Source organism: Parasteatoda tepidariorum, chromosome 1 (assembly GCF_982258835.1).
Source record: "Parasteatoda tepidariorum strain Cologne lab strain chromosome 1, Ptep-v5.0, whole genome shotgun sequence".
Classification (NCBI taxonomy): Eukaryota; Metazoa; Arthropoda; class Arachnida; order Araneae; family Theridiidae; genus Parasteatoda; species Parasteatoda tepidariorum.
Window position 1 is genome coordinate 38788540 of NC_141755.1, and position 19950 is coordinate 38808489.

General features: G+C 28.5%; 1 protein-coding gene across 9 annotated transcripts in view; it reads left to right on the forward strand.

The window, feature by feature from the left end:
• The first annotated feature begins 16132 nt into the window (after positions 1-16132).
• The window catches only part of Cortactin (cortactin), a 30100-nt gene continuing 26282 nt past the window's right edge, over positions 16133-19950 (forward strand). For all 9 annotated transcript variants that reach the window (XM_087162024.1, XM_087162030.1, XM_087162029.1 and 6 more), the window contains exons 1-3: positions 16133-16271; positions 17329-17431; positions 19470-19546. In XM_087162024.1, coding sequence (XP_087018150.1) covers positions 17342-17431; positions 19470-19546 — 167 coding nt within the window. In that variant the 5' untranslated portion in view covers positions 16133-16271; positions 17329-17341. The remainder of the gene's footprint in view (positions 16272-17328; positions 17432-19469; positions 19547-19950) is intronic.

Here is a 19950-nt window from a genome sequence, read left to right on the forward strand (position 1 = left end):
AAGAGACACCGGAAAAGCCGGCTCTTGATGCAATTAAAAAAACAAAAAAAAGTCGAAAGCTTCTCAGTTGTTAAGAAAAGGTGAAAACGATTGAAGAATGAAAAAAGAGCGCCATCTGTCATGAATTTGTTACTGTTAAAATATCGTTTGGATTAAATAATTAAAAAAACATTAATAAGCAAAAAGAATAACTTTTTTTTTGTTTGCTAAGAAAACTCTAAAAAATGTTTAACCATTCAAAGTATACAATTTTACAAAAAATAAATAAATAAAACATTTCAATGATAAGTATGGGCATTCCTAAAAAGAGGTACAGTGCGCAAAATAATAAACGAACCACCCTGAATAACTTTTGATCCTAATGATCGAATTTTACATTCTAGGACTCAATCTTAATGGCTCGAGGAGATAACACAGCATATGCTTATTAAAAAATAATGCAGACGACATTTTAATTTTTAAGCTACGAAACCAGGTCCCAAAACCCTTAGAAAGCTAAACAGTTGTCAACAGCGAATTTTATACTTATTTCACTTACATGCAAACGTTCTGTGTCCATATCGAGCATCCATATCCACCATATCGAGCAAACGTTCTGTGCGGAAAACAAATTGTCGGGCAAATAAACAAGTCGGAAAAATGAGTTGTCGAGCAAATGTACCTGTCGGGAAAAAAAGTAGTCAGGCATTTGTGTTGTCGGTAACCGAGTGTTGGGCATATGGTCAGTCAGATCCGAAATTTTTTTTATTAATTCTAAAGAGAGTATGACAGAATACTCCAAATGCAAAATTAACATTGGAGGTCTACTTTCAACCGCTTTCTTCGTCGAAGTGTCGAGCCTAAGATTGTTTGATAATGTGTTCCCTTATATTTCAAGGATCTGAAATTCGATTTCGTTAGAGGGAAAAAAACAGGAATGCTTGTGAAAAATAATTTTGCGTTTCTAATTTTTGCAACTCAAACTATCATTTGCACAAATAATAACAATAATAAGTTAACATTTAAAATTAAGCTGTGCAAAATTCGAAAGCTTACTTCAACAAACTTCTTGGAAAATAAAAATTCTGTAAGAAACAGATAATTTTTTTAGCTGAATGTTTGACGACGACAACCTGAGATTTTGAGTTCTCTTCTAGGTCCAGTGGCGTACGCAAGGGAGGGGTTTAGGGGTTTAAACACCCCCCCTTGAACTCAGACAAAAATAAAAATTTTAGTAGAAATTATGCGGGTTATTATTTTTTAAGACTATATATTTTTATTTGTCTTATGCCTACTTTTTTTTCTCACGGTATTTCTCAGAATACTGAAAAAACATTTACTGTAATAGGGTTGTACTTTTGAAACCAAATTCACGTGATACTGTTACGGACTGGTTCCTTTCTGTCCTGCCAGTCGCGATAGTTTTCGAGACTGGCTGGCTTTCGCGAGGTCTTTACACGATGATTCTGGAATCCTAGACGTTCTGTCATCTTTGAGACAATTCAAGAATTTTTGAGATGTGGTGAAAAATTATATATAAAAGGGGGAACGGAGTGCAATGGAGTTAGTACTTGTATATAGTGTAAATAATTTTCTTCTCTTTTATCTTCAATTGTTTCTATTATTATGTATCAAATTGCGATTTTATTGTTATGTATAACCCAGACTTGAATTTTGATTTCCAACTATTGTACATTCTGAGATTTAACTTGCTGTTAACGCAGCACCCCCTTCCCATCCTCCAATTTATTTTTCTAATGAAAGAACAGATATTCAACATTGGATAGGTACTCTTATAAAACTTGAATAGTTAGTTAGTGGAATTAGTAAGTCAGAGTTATCTCTGCCGCTTGTCTTTCGGAGCTTGTCGCTAAATCTGTTTTGTTTTGTCTTAACAAAAAGCTCATTCAATCGCCGAACCCGTCGTCGCCACTATTTCTACTAGTGAAGGAATCAGTAACAATACCATTGGAGATACTGTGCTTGTTTAAGTTATTCATTCCAGCTCGAAACTTTTGAGATCATAACGGAACATAGCGGATATTTCGGTGCCAATACAATATATATATATATATATATATATATATATATATATATATATATATATATATATATATATATTTGCTGTTCTTGGATCTTTAGGATGTCAAAACGCAAGAATTAAACAATTTTTAATTATTTTGAGAAAAAATTACGACCGGAAATTAGTGAGATGACAGCATCTAGTACCAATGTAAGTTTTTCTGTTGTACAGAAATTGATACTTACGTTGAAGAAAACGTTTGTAGCATAACAAAATCTGATGAATGTGAAAGTAGCCCTCAAAGTGTTACTTCCCACCCATATGACATTGGACTTTTTTCAGAAGATATTACATGCGAGAAGATACTAAATTATGTTCTTAAACTTAAATCAAATCAAAATTTAACTAAACAATGTTGTCTAAATAAAAAGTCAAAATTATCTAGCTGTCTATGTTAGGGAAATAATAGTGCTTTATTACATACTCGAATTTCTTTTAGTAAAATTATGAACACCCCCCTTGAAAAAATTCTGCGTACGCCACTGGATAGGTCAGTTCCTCTAAGTAGTTGAATACGGAAATAATTAAGGGGGAAATGGAAATCACTTCATAAGTTATGATTTGACCCAATAAAAAACCTGGGGTTCGGTGCACTTGAGTAAGTGCAGTTTAAGGGGAAAACTTAAACTTTGCTATATAGACTAGTGAGATAGTATTTCCCATGTATTTTTTACGCCGAATAGAATGACTTCATAATCAAGTTGATAGAATTGCTATTTCAAAAGTCATAAAGTGTTCAGTAAGTACGTGGAGAAAAAAAGTCTAGCAAAATTACCATACTGCATATGGTAAAGACGTTTCTAGAGAAAAAAAAGCGTGTTGGAGTGGTTTGTTACTCCTCTGAACACATTAAATTAATAGAATTAAGTATCGGTCGTGTGTTAACAACAGATATTTCTTTTTTTAGATAAAGTAAGTGACTTCATTCATGCTTTTTCATTACAGAATCTGTACATAAAACATGCTTTGAAAGCAGATGTCAGTTCACTATATTGTTGTGTCCGGTGATGATGTGCCATATTTTGTTAAGCTGTATTCTAAGTAATTAATTTCAGTTGTTTGCTGTATCTAGATGCTACTCTATGTTATAAAGAAATATTTAAAATCTTCAAGTTTCCTCATATGAGTTAACACACTCACTAACTACTGTGCATGATCTGCTAACTAATCAACATAATTTTGCTAATAAAACTAAAACATACTGTATTTAAATTATTCATAAGTTTATTATTCCACTCATATGGCAACGGTTTACTAGAAATTCTGATTTTCAAAATTATGGTTTTTATTATTACGCATATAGTTAAATTACAAAAGTAAATTTAACCGAATAGATGGTTTTTATGCCATGTTTTGAGGTACCATCATAAAACTTACAAATTTCAATACAGTTTCCAAATTTTTATCACATATTATAAAACAACATTTCATTGCTAATTATACCAAAATCATTGAAATAGCACTTTTAGTAAAAGTTACCGCGCTTTTTAGTGTTTCCATAGAGCAAGGAACACGGTAATTTTTATTATCTCATAGTAGTTTTGCCCATACTTTTTTCTCATTGTATAAATTTAAAAGAGAAATTATAATACCTATGTACGCGTCTGAAGTTCTTATCTTAATAAGTAAGACGATATTATTTCCAATGCATTTTTAACTCTGAATAAAATAAAATTTAAAAAAATGCAAAATTTACTGAACTAATTGTTAAAAAAAAATTATGGAGCTTTTTACGTGAAAAAAGTTTTATTTATACTTACACCTCTTCTTATTATAATACATAAACAAGAAAAATATTGGATCCTACGCATCGCCTTACGTTATAAGATTATTAGTTAAAAGGTTTTAAATTATTAAAATTATAAGTCTTCACTAAAACCTTTTTTACACATGAAAATCCTAATACTTCGAAACCACTAATTCTATTAATTCCCTTTTGTTTTATTGAATCAAGCGTTAAAAAAAAAATACGAAAAAAAAAAAATCCTCACTTGCCTAGATAGCTACGTCAGGTGCATAAATAGGTATAAGTACAAGAATAGTCCATATATGAAATTATTATAATTCTTGTAACATCTTATCTATTAGTGCTATCAACTTGGTTCTGCTTTCTGTCAGTTAAGCACAAAAATATCTATATATTCAATGTTTGCTTGTCTATATAAAAATATATATTGTGTAAATAGGCATAAAATTGCGTTTTTAATCCATAAAAACTTCAGCAATATTTTAACTATTTGTCCTCTACTTTGTCGATTCAGCGTAAGAAAATAATAGTGAAATAATACTTTACTTGTCTGCATAAAAACTTAAGACGTGTACATAAGTACAATGGAAAATTGTACTTTTTTTATACTTCATATACCCTAAACACATTTTAATTTCTGAATCATTAGTTTTATTGATTTTGATTTAGTGTCTTGGATTCAGCATAAAAAATACATTGGAACCAAAGTTTTTGTACATGTCAGACAAAAATCACAACTTTTAATAAAACTCCTATCTTCCCAAAATTATTTTCATAGTGGGTCTTTATTTTATTTTATTTTACTTCATTTTATTTAATTTTTCTTTATTTATTTATTTATTTGTAACATGGTATCTAGCCTATGAATCATTTTTTAGACACATGAATCATAAATTCAGCTTATTTCTTTCATATGTAATGGTTTAAGCAATAATGTATAAAATAATAACACTCATTCAAGATGACTCAGATGATGATTAATGCAGGAAATAAATAAATTAAAAAATTCAATGAATAAAGAACATTGACAATATCACAAACAAATCTTGAAAATAGTTAAAATTAAAACACTTCCTCGCTGGCAACAGCTGAGAGGTGAAAATATTTGATTAATATATTGTTCAAAACTGAATATAGTCTGTCCATGGAAAGAACTCTCCTCGCCATTCGTCTGCTACAGTGGCGGTGTCTATGGTTACGAGGTTTAACCATTTCACGTAGGAATGTTTGGTCAATATTTAAGACAAGTTTTGGCTCGAGTCAGAGAGAAAGGGAATCAGGGGAAAGCGAAGCTCCCTTTTTAGAAATGTGCTCTTGCTTCCATTGCAGCCGACGACATCAGACTTTGTGGCGAGGGGAGTTCTTTCTATAGACAAACTGTATGCGTAATGATTCGATGAGGAGTTGGGGAATCAGAACATTTAAATGCAGCTGTGCTATTAAAGTGTATATGTCGTACAAGAAAAATTTTGAAAGGTGATCAAGCTAGGCGCCAAAAATGTCTGATCAATTTTTTTTTTTTTTTTTTTTTTTGCCTTGAACATTAATTTATAAACACGAAAAATACGCTGGTGGGAGGATATATTTTATTCAAAATAAATAATGATCTTTAAAGCATGAGTTTACAAAAATTCAAAATTTCTAGGAGCCATCATGCTATGGAAAGTAGTATTTTGCTTTTATGTTAAATTTTTCTAAGAAATTGGGCTCCAGCTAGGATTGTGTGAGTGCTGTGGGGACGTGTTACCCACGATGTATGAACTCCTGCCTTAAAGTAAAGTAATTATATATATATATATATATATATATATATATATATATATATATATATATATATATATATATATATATATATATATATATATATATATATAATAATGGGCAACAACCCCTATATTTTTGTGGATTTATTTGTCAAGAAAGCAGGAATAATGAGAACATATTGTGCACAAGATTTTATTTACTAAATAGATCGTGAAGCTGAAATGTCACATCCCCGCTCTCCCGGCTGGAGAGGGGGGGGGGACAAAGTTCCAGTCAGATCCGACGGAGTTTAGATGGTAAACATTATACACCAAAAAGTCACGCTAAAACATTGCTCCTGCATTTTATAGGATGATTTTTAGTTGTAAAGAGGCCCAGTCATATGCCTTTTTCTGTGTATTCTTACGCCTCATCAATTTATTTATTACTCATAGCAAATCGTTTAATCTTTCCTTATATGGAAGTGAAAGATCTTAAAATAACTTCTCTTTTGAAGTATAAATCTAATTATTATTCATTGGCATGTTTTTAGCCTTGAAGTCCCAAAATAGAATTTCTACCCTTATCTTTTACTAAAGATATTTTATTAAAACGAAAGAGTTTTAATGCTTTTATTAATACAAAAGTATTAAATTTTTGAATTACATCCCCCCCAAAAAAAGTTTTTTGGTAAGCCAAAAAAAATAATAATAATAAAATTTAGAATACTATGAATTTATAAAATTTATGTTGGTATGACTGTCCTCTTTCCTACTATAAACAACATTTTTCCAAAATTTTTAACCTTAACATTTTGAGAAGTTTGCTGTCTAATGTGCAAAGATAAGTTGTCATTGTTTGAATTAGCAGAGGTGATCAATCTCTTACCAAATTAAGTAACAACTGGCCGGACACAATCAATAAACAAACAAAAATCTTTGCAAGTCTGCAACCCTACTAAAGCATATGGTAAATCAGTATCAAGTATGAAAACTTAACTGAGTTAAAATTTTCGCCTATCGTAATAAGGGAAACTCGCAAATTTTGTTAAGTGTTAACTGTCCTTTTGTTTGGGTAACATTTAAGTTTTCACATTTTTTAATAGGAATATTTAGTTTTGACCAAGTCTTAAAAAGTAAGAATTTTACAAATTTCTTTTTTTTTTTTTTTTTTTTTTTTTGTATTTATTTCGAGTCTCATCAGTTACTAATACATTTCAATTTGTGTTTTATCATTTTCCTATCTTTTTGTTGGAATTAACTCTCAGCAATAAGAAACTTTGTTTATTTATGGAAATCTCTGAGCTAGAACTGAGCTATGAACTAATTAATAACGTTGGACTTAAGGATTAATGTCTGGTTTCACATTTTAATTCAAATTCTTAAAACAAATATTTTATTCATTTTCTAAACTATTTGTATTAGCTATATCATTTCTTGTTTTAATTTCTAATTTCTACCACACCGCAATTGCATTCAAAATAAGAATATTTTAATGGCATTTTTATCTTCACCCTAAACACTATAGTAAAACAAAAATATAAATTCAACTAATCAATAAATCTTAGAAACTGTAACACATAAAACAATATATATGAAAATAATTTCTCGAACATTTTTTATGCCAATCAAAATTAGTTCACTAAAAATAAACATTTCTCACGAAGAAAAAACATTTTCAACAGTAAATACGATCAATATATAAAAAATAATAGTTTCAATTAAAACATCAAGTATGAGAAAAAAATTTATAATCATGATCTAATTAATCAATAAAAATCAAAGAAATATGAAAACGAAAGAGTTTTAATGCTTTTATTAATACAAAAGTATTAAATTTTTGTATTATATATATATATATATATATATATATATATATATATATATATATATATATATATATATATATATATATATATATATATATATATATATATATATATATATATATATATATATATATATGTATATATATATATATTTCAAAATTTGTAATTTCAAAATCTTTTTAAAGGTGGGAGTCTGGAGATTTGGAACAAAATAAGGAAAGAAGGACCATTAAAAGTTTCAAAATGTTGTACTTATGCAAAGCAAATTATAGTTATGTTGCGAGCAAACTTTAACATAATTCTTCTTGGAAAATGAAAACACAAATGCCTACATATCCCATTTTCTTTGACATTAGACGACAGCAGCCCGAGCTTCAAGTTATTTGAGTTACTTTTAGATTTTATAATTCCGATTAATCCTATTGCGAGTTATTATTTCAGTATTAACATGCATTACCCATACCAGATGAATCAGCATTTATTAATACCGGAAGTAACATATTAAAGCGACTTAAATCAAAAGGCACATTCAAATAATGAGAACTTTCCTTTGCACTGCTCCCATATACTTATTTATATATTTTATTTTATTATATGTATATGCCTAATGAATCATCGGAATCATTATAATTGGAGAAATAAAATTATATGTAGAAGGAAAAAAGCCTTTCAGAGTTCGATAAAATACGTATTTTTTTAGTAAATGCAATTACAAATATCTTGTGGTTCTGAGATCAAAACAAAAGAGAAATTGAAATGCATTTATCATTTTATATCGTACTAGAAATAAAGTTCCCTTGTTAATATTTTACCGCCTTTTGTATTCAGCGTTTAAAAATATCAATGCCAATTACTTGAAAGAGGAAAACGTCAAATAGTTATCCTCAAAACCAAATCAAAGAAAATTCTTTTGTGACATATTCTTTTTATTGACAAGTTAATAAAAAAGAATCACGCACATCTTCGTATTCTAGAAGAATAAGCTGAATTCATTTCAGTAAACTTAATCTTGAAGCTGCCATTTTTGTTTTAATTTAGTAATTACAAACCTTATGTTTATCTTAAGGCTCTTATCTTTAAATTGATTCGAGTAATAAATACGGATTTTGGTAAAAATAACTTAAACGCTTTTTTGAAGCTATCTGTTTTCTAATAAATTCGGAGTTTAGTGAAAATATTCTAAAGGTTTTTCGAAAGACTGTTGTCTTCCAATGGATTCAGTTTACGAAATCAAATTTTAGTAAAAATTAATCACAAGGTTTTTCTCAAGACTGTTGTCTTACAATGGATTCGGATTAAGAAATCAAATTTTAGTGAAAATAATTTTAAGGCTTTTCTTAAAATTGTTATTTTAAAATATTAAAATATTGTCAAGGGTACGGAGTCGAAGTCAAAGACAATTTTGTATGAGTCTGTGTCGAAAATATTTGCATAGCTCTGACTTTGGCTTTTTAACCATAAGATTTTATAGGTTAAAACAAGAAAAAAGTCTTTGATCTTATAAAATAAAAAGTATTTTTTATTAACAAAATTAAAGCAAAACAAAATTTTGTTTTCATTTTGTTAAAGTTTGTTTGAAGTAAACAAAACTTATACTTATGCGAATCAAAATATCACTCAAATGAATATTATGACAATTATTTAAGTTTATTGGCAGAGGAGTTATCGACAATGCCAACCTTCATCTATCAAAAGGTAGGTACCTCAAGATTGTATCGAGTTAACATGTCTTATATACTAATAAATGGATGTTTAATAATTGTAGTGGTAGTTATGCACGCCACAATACTCCCCCACCAGAATTTTATCAGGGATAGAATTCGATGTACGGATACTACTAGTTGCCACATTTGCGAAAGTTTGGAAGAGCTGTATTAAGTTCACCGAATTTTGAGCGCTTGTGGTGAGAGCTGTATTAAGTTCACGGTTTACCCCATGTTGCTATTAGCAGCCCAGTGTATGCAAGATCTTGTTGTGTTTAAATGAGACAGAAAAGCAACAGCGAGAGGAGGACAAAGATGAAGTCACGTATATCTAGTCACGTGAACTTAGTTAGCATGTTTTATATACGAGTGAATTGATGTTTAATAATCATTAGTGGTAGTTAAAGTCACAAATTATAACTTATCTCAAAACTATTGAATTACATTTTACCGTTCTTGAGCCTATGCTCGATGGAATTATTAATGTCAATTGAACCTATGATTATTTCTAAAAAAAAGCATAAATATAATTAAAAAAGCAACGGTTAAGAAGACATTTTTAGTTTAATGGGCTTATAAGATCAACACAGCTAAATGTATAGTAGTTGCCCAATGACGACCCTTTTTCGAAAATTGATATCCGAATACACATTAATTACTAATTAAAAAGATATAATACTAATAACTTGGCAACAATAAGAAAAAAATAACTACATTTGACGGCAAGTAATAAACTGTTACTGAATACTTTGATAGGACTTCTTGAAAATATTATAAGAATAAAAGCCAGTCTCTCAAGTCATAGCTCACAAGGAAGTCGAAGTCAAGTCAAACGTTTCAACTGCCATTATTACTTCGGTTAATACTGCAAGAGGCAGCATCACACAAAAAATTTTATTCACACAATATTCAAATAATACTATGTACGTTTTATGATTATAATGGGAAAGAAAAATTAATAAAATTGAAGTTTTCAATCTGACAGACAAGCTGTACTGTATTGAGCTTTTGAAATTCAATTATTTTATGATTGAGGGCAGGTACCAACCAAACACAAACGATATGAAATTAATTATAGCTGGTAAACAATAAAAATTTATCTGTATTTGAAAACTCTATTAAAATTCGAACTTTTCAATCCTTTTTTAACCCTTTAGTTAGTGGGACTTAGAAAGAATACTTCCCACCAATATAATCTTCCAAAATATACTTGTGGGAAGCTAAAAACATATTATAATAAAATTTATTTTAAACATTATCAAACATTTTAGTGAATCATTTCTCTAACGATTTACTTTATCCTGTTAAATGCTATTTCATCGAAGACTAGAAAATAGTTCCATTTAGAATATTAAAAGGAATTTAATTATGATAAGAAATAAAAAAATAAAAAAAATTCCAAAAGTGGCAGAAAAAAAATTTGAAGTAAAAACATTAAATTATCAGGAAACATTAAATTTTGAATTCTGAAAAACGCATTTTGGTGCTGCCATTTTTCGCAGTTTCTCAAAATGAAATTATTCACAAGTAAATTCACAATGTCAGAACTTCATTAATTTTCAAGTGATAATAAATTATTGTTATAAAAGGAATTTTTTACTTTTTTACAGTTAGAAAGCAAAAAAATATATTCCCATTTCAATTTTTTTTTCTTCTTATTTTTCTCCATGCAAAATCAAAATAATAGTGAAATTATAAAATTTTAGTGCTGACATCTAGTGCTTAATTGTTGAAATATTGTAATTAAAATACATATTTTATGCTGCTTCAGCCGAATATTCATACTTAAAATCGCGATCGTTGGTCAGTTTATTGCATATTGCGTTGTGGCCGGAATAAGCAAAATTCGAATTCTGGTCTCGGCATGGCTTTCAGTGTTAATGTGCTTTAGATGCTGATCGATTTACGGTCAAACACTTCATTCTTTTTAAAGAAAGACCCTTTAGTGAATGATAGAAACTTAATAAGAAAAAAATAAGTTTTATTAAGGGAATTAATATTACTTGTTGAATTCTATGATAAAAGATATTACTTTGTATCAAAAATATTTGCAATAAAAGTGTTCAAAATTCCTAAAATTTTGAGCAATTAATAAACCAAAATAATGAACATTCTAAAAAAAAAGGAGAATCATAGTACAAAAATGAATTAATAAATAATAAAATGACCTCATTTATTTATGCTATTTTTATATGCCTTATTTATCTATTTAGTCTGCTTTATTTTAGTCTGATTAATTCGTTAGTTGCTTAACGCTGATGACTTTTTTAAAAAAAAGTACATACGTAGTTCATTCCTAAGCAACTGAAAAAAGGAGGAGAGGGAAAGGGGGAGGCTCTAGACCAGATAGCGCATTCGAGCATTGCGATCGCGAATAATGTTTTTAATATTTTTTGTTTCAAAATATTTTTTTTTCTCTTTCAATATTAGTTTTAATGCTTTTATATATTTCTAAAAAAAAATGCATATTGCAAAAAAAAAAGAAAGAAAAAAAATCATGAAGAGGCTTGCGATTAGATTAAATTTTCTGAACAGCACGCAATAGAACGATTTTCGGTAGCAGTCGGAGAGCTTTATGCACATTTTTTTTAATTGCAAAATCTGTCATAGATAAAGGGCTATAAAAAAATGGTGTGAAAATTTTGGGAAAGAACTTACATCAATATCGCGATCTGCCATTGCCTAAGGCAAATAAACACCGGAAATCCTTCCTTGTTGTTAATTAAATGATTAGAGGTAACTGAAGAATCCGTGACATTTTAACTTTGCATTCGATTTAAATACTCACGTAAACTCGCTAGTACATTCTATGCAGTCTGTATTGCACTCATTTTATCTTGCTTAATAACCGTAAATGGTAGCGCTGATGTCTCTTGTATTTCTGACACTATCTCACACCTGTCCCTAATCTAGTGGGCAGCCCTTATAAAACTTAATGTCGCAATCTCTTATTTAGTTCGGATCAAAAATACCAGAGCAACTTGGAAATGTTTACCCTTTGCACTTAAAATACTTTGAGTGCTTATTAAATTTCTCTGACCACTTAAATCTTACAAGGTGAATTCCGTTTATTATTATTATTATTATAATTTATTTATTTATTTTGCCACATTATCTAATATTAAGGCATAAAACAAAAATTAACTTTCAGGATTTGGAAACATTCTGTAAATCGTAATGATGAACCCTGAAGTCACCTCAAAGTGTAAAAAGGGTTAAGAAAAACGGAAAAAATCAGACCATTCTCTTGATTAGCTAATGCGCTTAAAAATGCTTCATTAAGAATAGTTAGATACAAAATATAACTTACTCATTTTTGTGTTACTATTTTTAATTGTTCGTTTACTATGCAGTATATCTCTATAAATCCTGATTTAATTTTAAAACAAACTTTCATTAGACTCTGTTGCTACAAGTATAAATTTTATTGAATGAGCGATTTCTTGAAAATTATTTCATTATAATTGTTATAAAAACAAAATTTTGAACTGTTTGTGGATTTTCATTCTCTTCAAAAAAATCCTTTTAGTTCAAATTGTTTCAAAATTGTATGCAAATAAGTAATAAAGAAAAAAAATACAAGGACCCTGTCTTGCAATGGATCACACTACCAGATGAGCCATGGACCAATAGTTAGATAACAGATGACTAAGAAACTGTGGTCATAGCAACGATTAATTATCTATTTTGTTATGTAAGCCATTCAATAGTATTATCTACAGCCTGCTTGTCGTGTGCCCACTATACATCAGTACTAGCCTAGTTGTTCATTAAAATCAAATATTCGAACTGCTCTTTCTTTTTAGTGTTGCGTTCATTTTATTGACATAAATCTTTGATAATGAGAAAGTTATGCATACAACAATTGCCGAAGATTGGTACAAGTTTAATAATAAAAAGGAAAACGATAATATAATAGTAGTACTTAAGTTTTTTTCTCGTGAGCATACATTAATGGAAAAATTCAAGAAGAAACACCAATTTTTTTTAGCATTCTCTACTTAATTTTTGTACATTATAGTTTTAATTAGTTCTATATCCTCTAGATCTAGGTTCTATATTCTTTAGGTTCTATGCCTATATAGAAGCAAGCACCCTTATTTTACAAGAAAATTATCTCAGTCCCTAGTGTTCTCGTTATAGTAGAATTAAAATGTTTTAAGTTATGTATCCATATATATTTTAAAATATTCCGACAAATAATATCTTAGAAAGAAGTCAGAAAATTTGTGGATGGCTTTTTGATGATCTTATATGATAAAATTTAAGTATCTAACGTTGAATACATGGAAAAGTATTTCAGATTGTTAGTTTTACATTATTTTAAATTAAATTTATGACATAGGTATAAAAGTTTTAGAAATAACTAGCCTTGTTAACATTAAATACTATTGATAAAAATTATTAATGATTTTGCAAATGTAAATAAACTGTCGAATAGGAGTTTTTATTTTTTAATTTTTTTATTTTTATTTCAGTAACACTAAAATGCTTTTGTATAGTATTTAAACCCATGCTTCCAGCATTAATTAACTATAACTGTTCATATGTCATCATATACACATTTATTATTTATTACACTTAATACATGCGTGTAAAAGCAAAAACATTTACGAAAATTAACTCAAATGCATATACTCCTATCAGAATTGCAATTTATTAAACTTTCTTCAATTAGTTTGGGATCCTATACGTGATGTCAGTGTAGCTTTGTGTGTCTCCTATATGTCCTTTTGGTTTAGATGCACGCTAAAACCACTTTCGTTTATTTGGAAAAAATATTTTTCATTAAATGTATGACGATGATAACATAGACTTATGAAGTCATGCATTAAACTTTTCTAAAAGTGATAATTATATTTATCATTATTATTATTAAAACTACATCATTATAATTAAATTACATGAAGTTGCTGTGCTCATTGTGGAGCATGTATAGTACAATACGCGTTTGGACCCAATAATGTTAATTTTACTTTGGCATGTTTCACTATATCTCTGGAACTTTTTTAAGCGAATCGAAAATTTTTAGCTTAACATTATAAAATTTGAGCATCCGAAAATATTTTCGTCCAATAATAATCTATACATAATAATAAACGCGGCTGTGTGTGTGTGTGTGTCTGTTTGTCTGTCTGTAATCAAATCACAATATATCACCCCAGAAGCCTGGCCCAGGCCACGAAACTCGGCACATAATTGTGTTTTGACATAATGAAGAAGTATTTTTGTTTTCTTTTTCAAAAATTTGGATTAGTTTTTTAGTTATCAGTCATTTTGTAAGAAAATCTATGCTTTTTTGTCTTCAAAGAGCCATATTCAAAAAACTATTAAAAAAGGCATATACTTTTCTCCACTCTTATAAATGTATGCTAATACGAACCTTACAATTGAAATATTAATTTTCGACAACTTGAACCAATAATATACGAAGGAATTAATAATTTAATTGTAAGGTTCGCATTAGTTTACATTTATCAAAGTGGAGAAAAGTTTAACTTTTGTATTAAAAATGTGGCAACATATTCGATACGTAAATAGAACGCTTCGCTTTGATATATCTGTCGCTGTTCATAATTGTTATAATAAGTTTTTCTTCTTCTTCCCACGCTCTATTTTTTTTTCTTAAGCGAAGACGATAATTTTTGTAGCGATATAGAAATAGAAATTGATACCATAAAAAATTATATAGAAATAAAAATTGATACCATAAAAAATTAAAATAATATACTTAATAAAATATAATTTTAAATAAAAAATATATAAATAAAATATAATTAAAAACTACAATATAATTTTATTAAATATAATAAAAATATAATTTTAAACTACAAAGTAGAAAATTTGAGCAAAATTGATCGAATAGTTATTTTGAATAAGTCGTATATTTAAAATTTGAATTTTCAAGAACTAATTGACTGAACTCGCTTAAATTTTGTATTTTGATATTTGAATTTCTTTACTTTCCTTGCAATTCAAAATTTTTTTGACTAGTGTGAAATAACAAAAATAATAAAAAATTGTAAGAAATTATTATTATTAATTTTTTTGCTTAGAACTTTGGATTAACAAATTTTATCATTGCATGAAATTTTTTAAAAATTCATTTAAAAAGTTCTTCTGTTACGGGGAAATACTCATGAAGTACAATTAACATAAAGGGTTCTAAACTTCCAACTGCTCCCCTGCAACCATATTTTCCAGATTATGGCTCCCCTACTTTCTTTTTATAAGGGCCGGAAAATATTAACCTATCGCTAAATGTATGTTTATTAAGTTGTTGTTGTTGTAGTTAATTTACGTCGCACTAGAGCTGCACAGTGGGCTATTGGCGACGGTCTGGGAAACACCCCTGAGGATGATCCGAAGACATACCATCACAATTTGACCCTCTGCAGAGGGGATGGCACCCCCGCTTCGGTAGCCCGACGACCTGCACGCGAAGTCGAGCACTTTACGGTAGAACAGTTTAACGAGGACCAATACCGCACACCCTCGGTTCCTACGTAGACTGATCCAAGTGGTCACCCACCCGCACACTGACCGTAGCCAGTGATGCTTGACTTCGGTGATCTGCTGGGAACCGTGTCTTAACGATCAGTCCACTGCGGGACGTATGTTTTTTTAGAGGAAAGTACTTTTTTGTATGTGATTTCGAAACATAAAATATCATCTGCATTCATTAATTGGCTTATTCAAGTTTATGCTCTTCAACTATTAGGATTGATTCATTGAATGTGAAAATCTGATTATTAGATCAAAAGTTATGCAGATGTTCACTCTTTATTTTATACACTGTTTATGTGATACCAAACCTTTTTCATCTCAAACTGAACATTCCAGTTAATTTAAAGGCATTTGCTTAAATGAAAAATTTATCATAATATATGTTAAAGTCCGATAACCTCAAAATATCCCATAACGGACATTTTGAGAGACTTTTTTTCTTCCCTTTTTTTTAATACAAAAAAAAAATTTCAAAAAAAGACAGCTCGGTTGAAAAGAATATAAAGAGAACTGCTCTTTAGCCAATATCTCTTAAATCTTGTGTAACTGTGACTGCAGGAAATTTTGACGGGTGTTGTCTGTTCAGATCAAAGTGAAAACACATGAGAATGGGTTTGTTTTGAATTTTTGCTCATCAAACATCTCTTTGCGGTATTAATTTATTTCATTATTTTATTTCGGGTAAGCGGAATTCGGTTGCATATCTTTTGCATTTTATTTTATGAAAGTTTTTTTCTCTTGCTACGCTTAGTTGTATCCAATCAATTTTTATTTTCTTTTTATATCCGGATGCTTTGTACGTGAGTAGAGTGTTGACAAATCAGCCAGCTTTTGTTAATGAAGATTTTGCATTGTCTGTTGAATGTCAAACTTCATAACCTCAATTCTGAACTTAAATGCCCGTGAATAATGTTTGTCTTTTAAATTATGTTTTATGGTATAGAAACAGTTAATTTAATCGTCTATGTGTTTATTTTCGTAGTTCCTTGAAATTCAGTACTTTTTTGTCGGTTTCATAATTATCTTTATATAAGATAAAAAATTACGATGTTTTTACATTCTTAATGTTAATAATCTTTAGCTTTTGGTCATCGTAGTAATTTATTGCACACCATTTATCTTATGAAACCTTGTATAGTAAATGTTGTGAGACATAAGCTATAACTAGATAAAATTGTAGAAATAATGCTGATTTAGTTTCAGACTTATTTATAAGAAAATTAGGGGATATTTCCGTATCGTGATCTGTCGCGCCAGCTACAATCGTCAAGGTGCCAAATAATTTTGAACTTGCAAATTTTTAAAAAAAAAATTTGTAGATGTTTGCCCAGAAGAGGCTACAAGTCATACCTTTTGAGTCGGTTTGCCAAGACATGGCAATTGTTCTGTCTCAGATCATGACATGGAAATCTCCCCGAATATTTGATAAATCTTTTTATCCTTAATAATGGAGGCTCTCACTAGAAAAATTTAATATTCATACATTTTCGGATGTATTATTTAATTTGGTGAAACAGTGTTTGTCCCATTAGATATTGCTTTAGAAGTTGCTACTGAATTTACAAATTAAGATTTAAAAGTTGGACATTGTTTTGCTTCACAGTTTAAACAGCATTTAGTGGTCCTTATGATGCAAAAGCATCATTTTTGTATTTTTAGTGTTTCGAATCTTGTTAATATTAGATTTTATTACAATAAATGTAAATGTAATCTTTCTATTAAATAAATATGTTTTTAGATTTTAGATCACAATGTGGAAAGCAACTGTCGGATATAATGTGAATGATACCAAAAATGGTGGTGGCGATGATGATGATTGGGAAACAGATCCGGATTTTATTGTAAGAATTTTTCAAAATGATTTTGATTTTCATATTTGTCAAAAAAGTTTTTTTTTCCTTTTATAACAGGGCTTCCACGGAATATGGAGAAATGAAAATAACCAGTTTTAGAATTGTCAATATCAGATATTAGTTATTGTTATTCAATTTGCATAGTTTGAACATGTATTACAATTATTTTATAAAGTTCCACCTTCTAGTGAAACTTTTCCATGTTTCTATTTTCAACCTATTGTTTTTCCTCACAAAATCTAATATTTGATATTACAAAAAAGAAAAAAAAATTAAGGGTTTCTGATGAAAAATAGTATGGTATGGATAAAATATGGTATTCATTTTCATTAAAAACTTACCTGATGTATCTGGAAAAGTCAGTGAATTTTTTTTCTGAAATTAAGTGGAAACCCTGTTATAATATTAATTTGCTTTAGTTGATTAATATTGTCTCAATATTTAATCATGCACAATGTAAAATTCACTATAGTTAAATGCTATTTATTTACAGTTAAGGGTCTACTTTAGACAGAAAAGGACTTCTTTCCTTCTTTAATGTTAACCTATTAAGAATTACAGCAAAGTTTTCTTATTTGTTAAACAGTTATTAATCATTTTAGAATAGTGTATGTTTAGTTTTAAATTTATAACAGTAATTATTTTTCAAAACTTTCATGCACTTGAAAAAGTTTTACAAACAGTTCATTAAAACTCATTTCCTAGATTGTTTTTTATGAAATGAGTTTCAATGATCAATTCATTTCATGAACAAAATGAAACAAAAGTTCTAAAATATTAAATAGTTACTTAATAACTCAGGAAATTTCATTTATATATTTTTCCGTGTTTTAAGAAGTAGGAAATATATATTTTTTCAGGTTTAAAAAGGGGCCAAAAATCTTTCTCTATGTAATAATTGACAGCAAGGAGGCACAGAGATTTTGGTGGCACTTTTCTCCCAATGTCTTTTTCTTTTCTGATAGCCTTTTTTAAAGATCTTTTATTGAAAGAAGATTTTATCTTATCCTCGGTTTTAATTCCCAGTATAATCAATGATTAGTTTCTGGTTTAATTTAGGAAAAATATATACATGGCAATTTAATATGTTATTGTAAAAAAATTTATAATATAGGTATGTGTGCTTTTATTTTGTGCAATTAATTTTTTTTTCTTTTTATTCATGATAATGAAATCCTTCATCTTTGTAAATCCATTGTAAAAAATTTATATCATTTATAAATGCCTGAGTTCAATATGTTTCTATTTCTATAGTAATAAATTGTACTTTAATTGAAATTTTCTGTATAATTGTTATAGTTCTGACATATATTATGAAAGCACAAGAAAAATAATGTTAGTGATGTGAACAAAAAATTAAAGTACAAAAATAGTAAATTATTAATAATTTTATTAAGAAACCTTTTTCAAATCTTTTTTATATCATGTGTAGCTGTATACCCTTATCCAAGTTGGTCCATGTTTCAAATCTTATATCTTTCTTATGTTTTAAAAAGATCCTTTTAATTGTAAGGTGATAAATCTCAAAGTAGAATCTAAGAAACAATCATAATTTGATATTGAGAAAGATTATTATTTTTTTCTTTTTTTTACATGAATATAATTTGTTTTAATTTTGTGAAGAACTTGTCTGTAAAACTACTTAGCTTTAAATTATTTAAGCAGTCAGTTTTTTATTATTGAATCGTAATGTATTATTTTTTTTTATTACTATAATTTTCTTAAAACAAATCTTTTTGAATACACATTAATGTTTAATTTTGATTTTGAACACCATTACTTTCTTATAGCGTATTGTTTATACCTATTTGCTTAATTTTGTTAACACTGTAACTTTAATGTGTGAAAGTCACTAATGTTAATAAAATTGGAAATTGATGTGTGACTTAATTACTGCACAGAAATGTTCCCACTATTTATTGGAAAAATAAGTGTGATGATGATTTTGAAAAATGTTACTGTGTTTCTTTTTTTTCTAAATATCTATCTAGTTGAAACCTGAACAATCTAATTTGTTTCATTGTAGAATGATGTCACTGAAGAAGAACAGAGATGGGGCTCTAAAACCGTTGAAGGTTCTGGCAGGACTGTTGCTGCTCTTAAGTAATTTTTTATATTCTTATAAGCTAAATGTTTAGATAATTTTATTTTTATAACTTTAAAATACCCCATAATTTATAATTTCTTATAAAAAGCATAAGATTTAATGTTCGATTGAGATAAAACACTAGTTGTATTGTTAGAGAAATTCCTTGACTCAGAAAATTTTTAGGATAAATCATTTATTAATGACAAACACATGTCCGTCACTTAAAACTTAGGACCTTTAGCTTAGATAACTCAAAAACCTAATAATTAACTTTAAAATCCTGCAATTAAGAATATTCTGGAAGAAAGTTAGTAAAGCACGAATTAGAAATTTTCATTTTTGAAGTATTATATCAACAACAAAAATAAATTCCCAACTTGTTATGAGGCCTATGTCAAGATTGTTTTAATATGTTAAT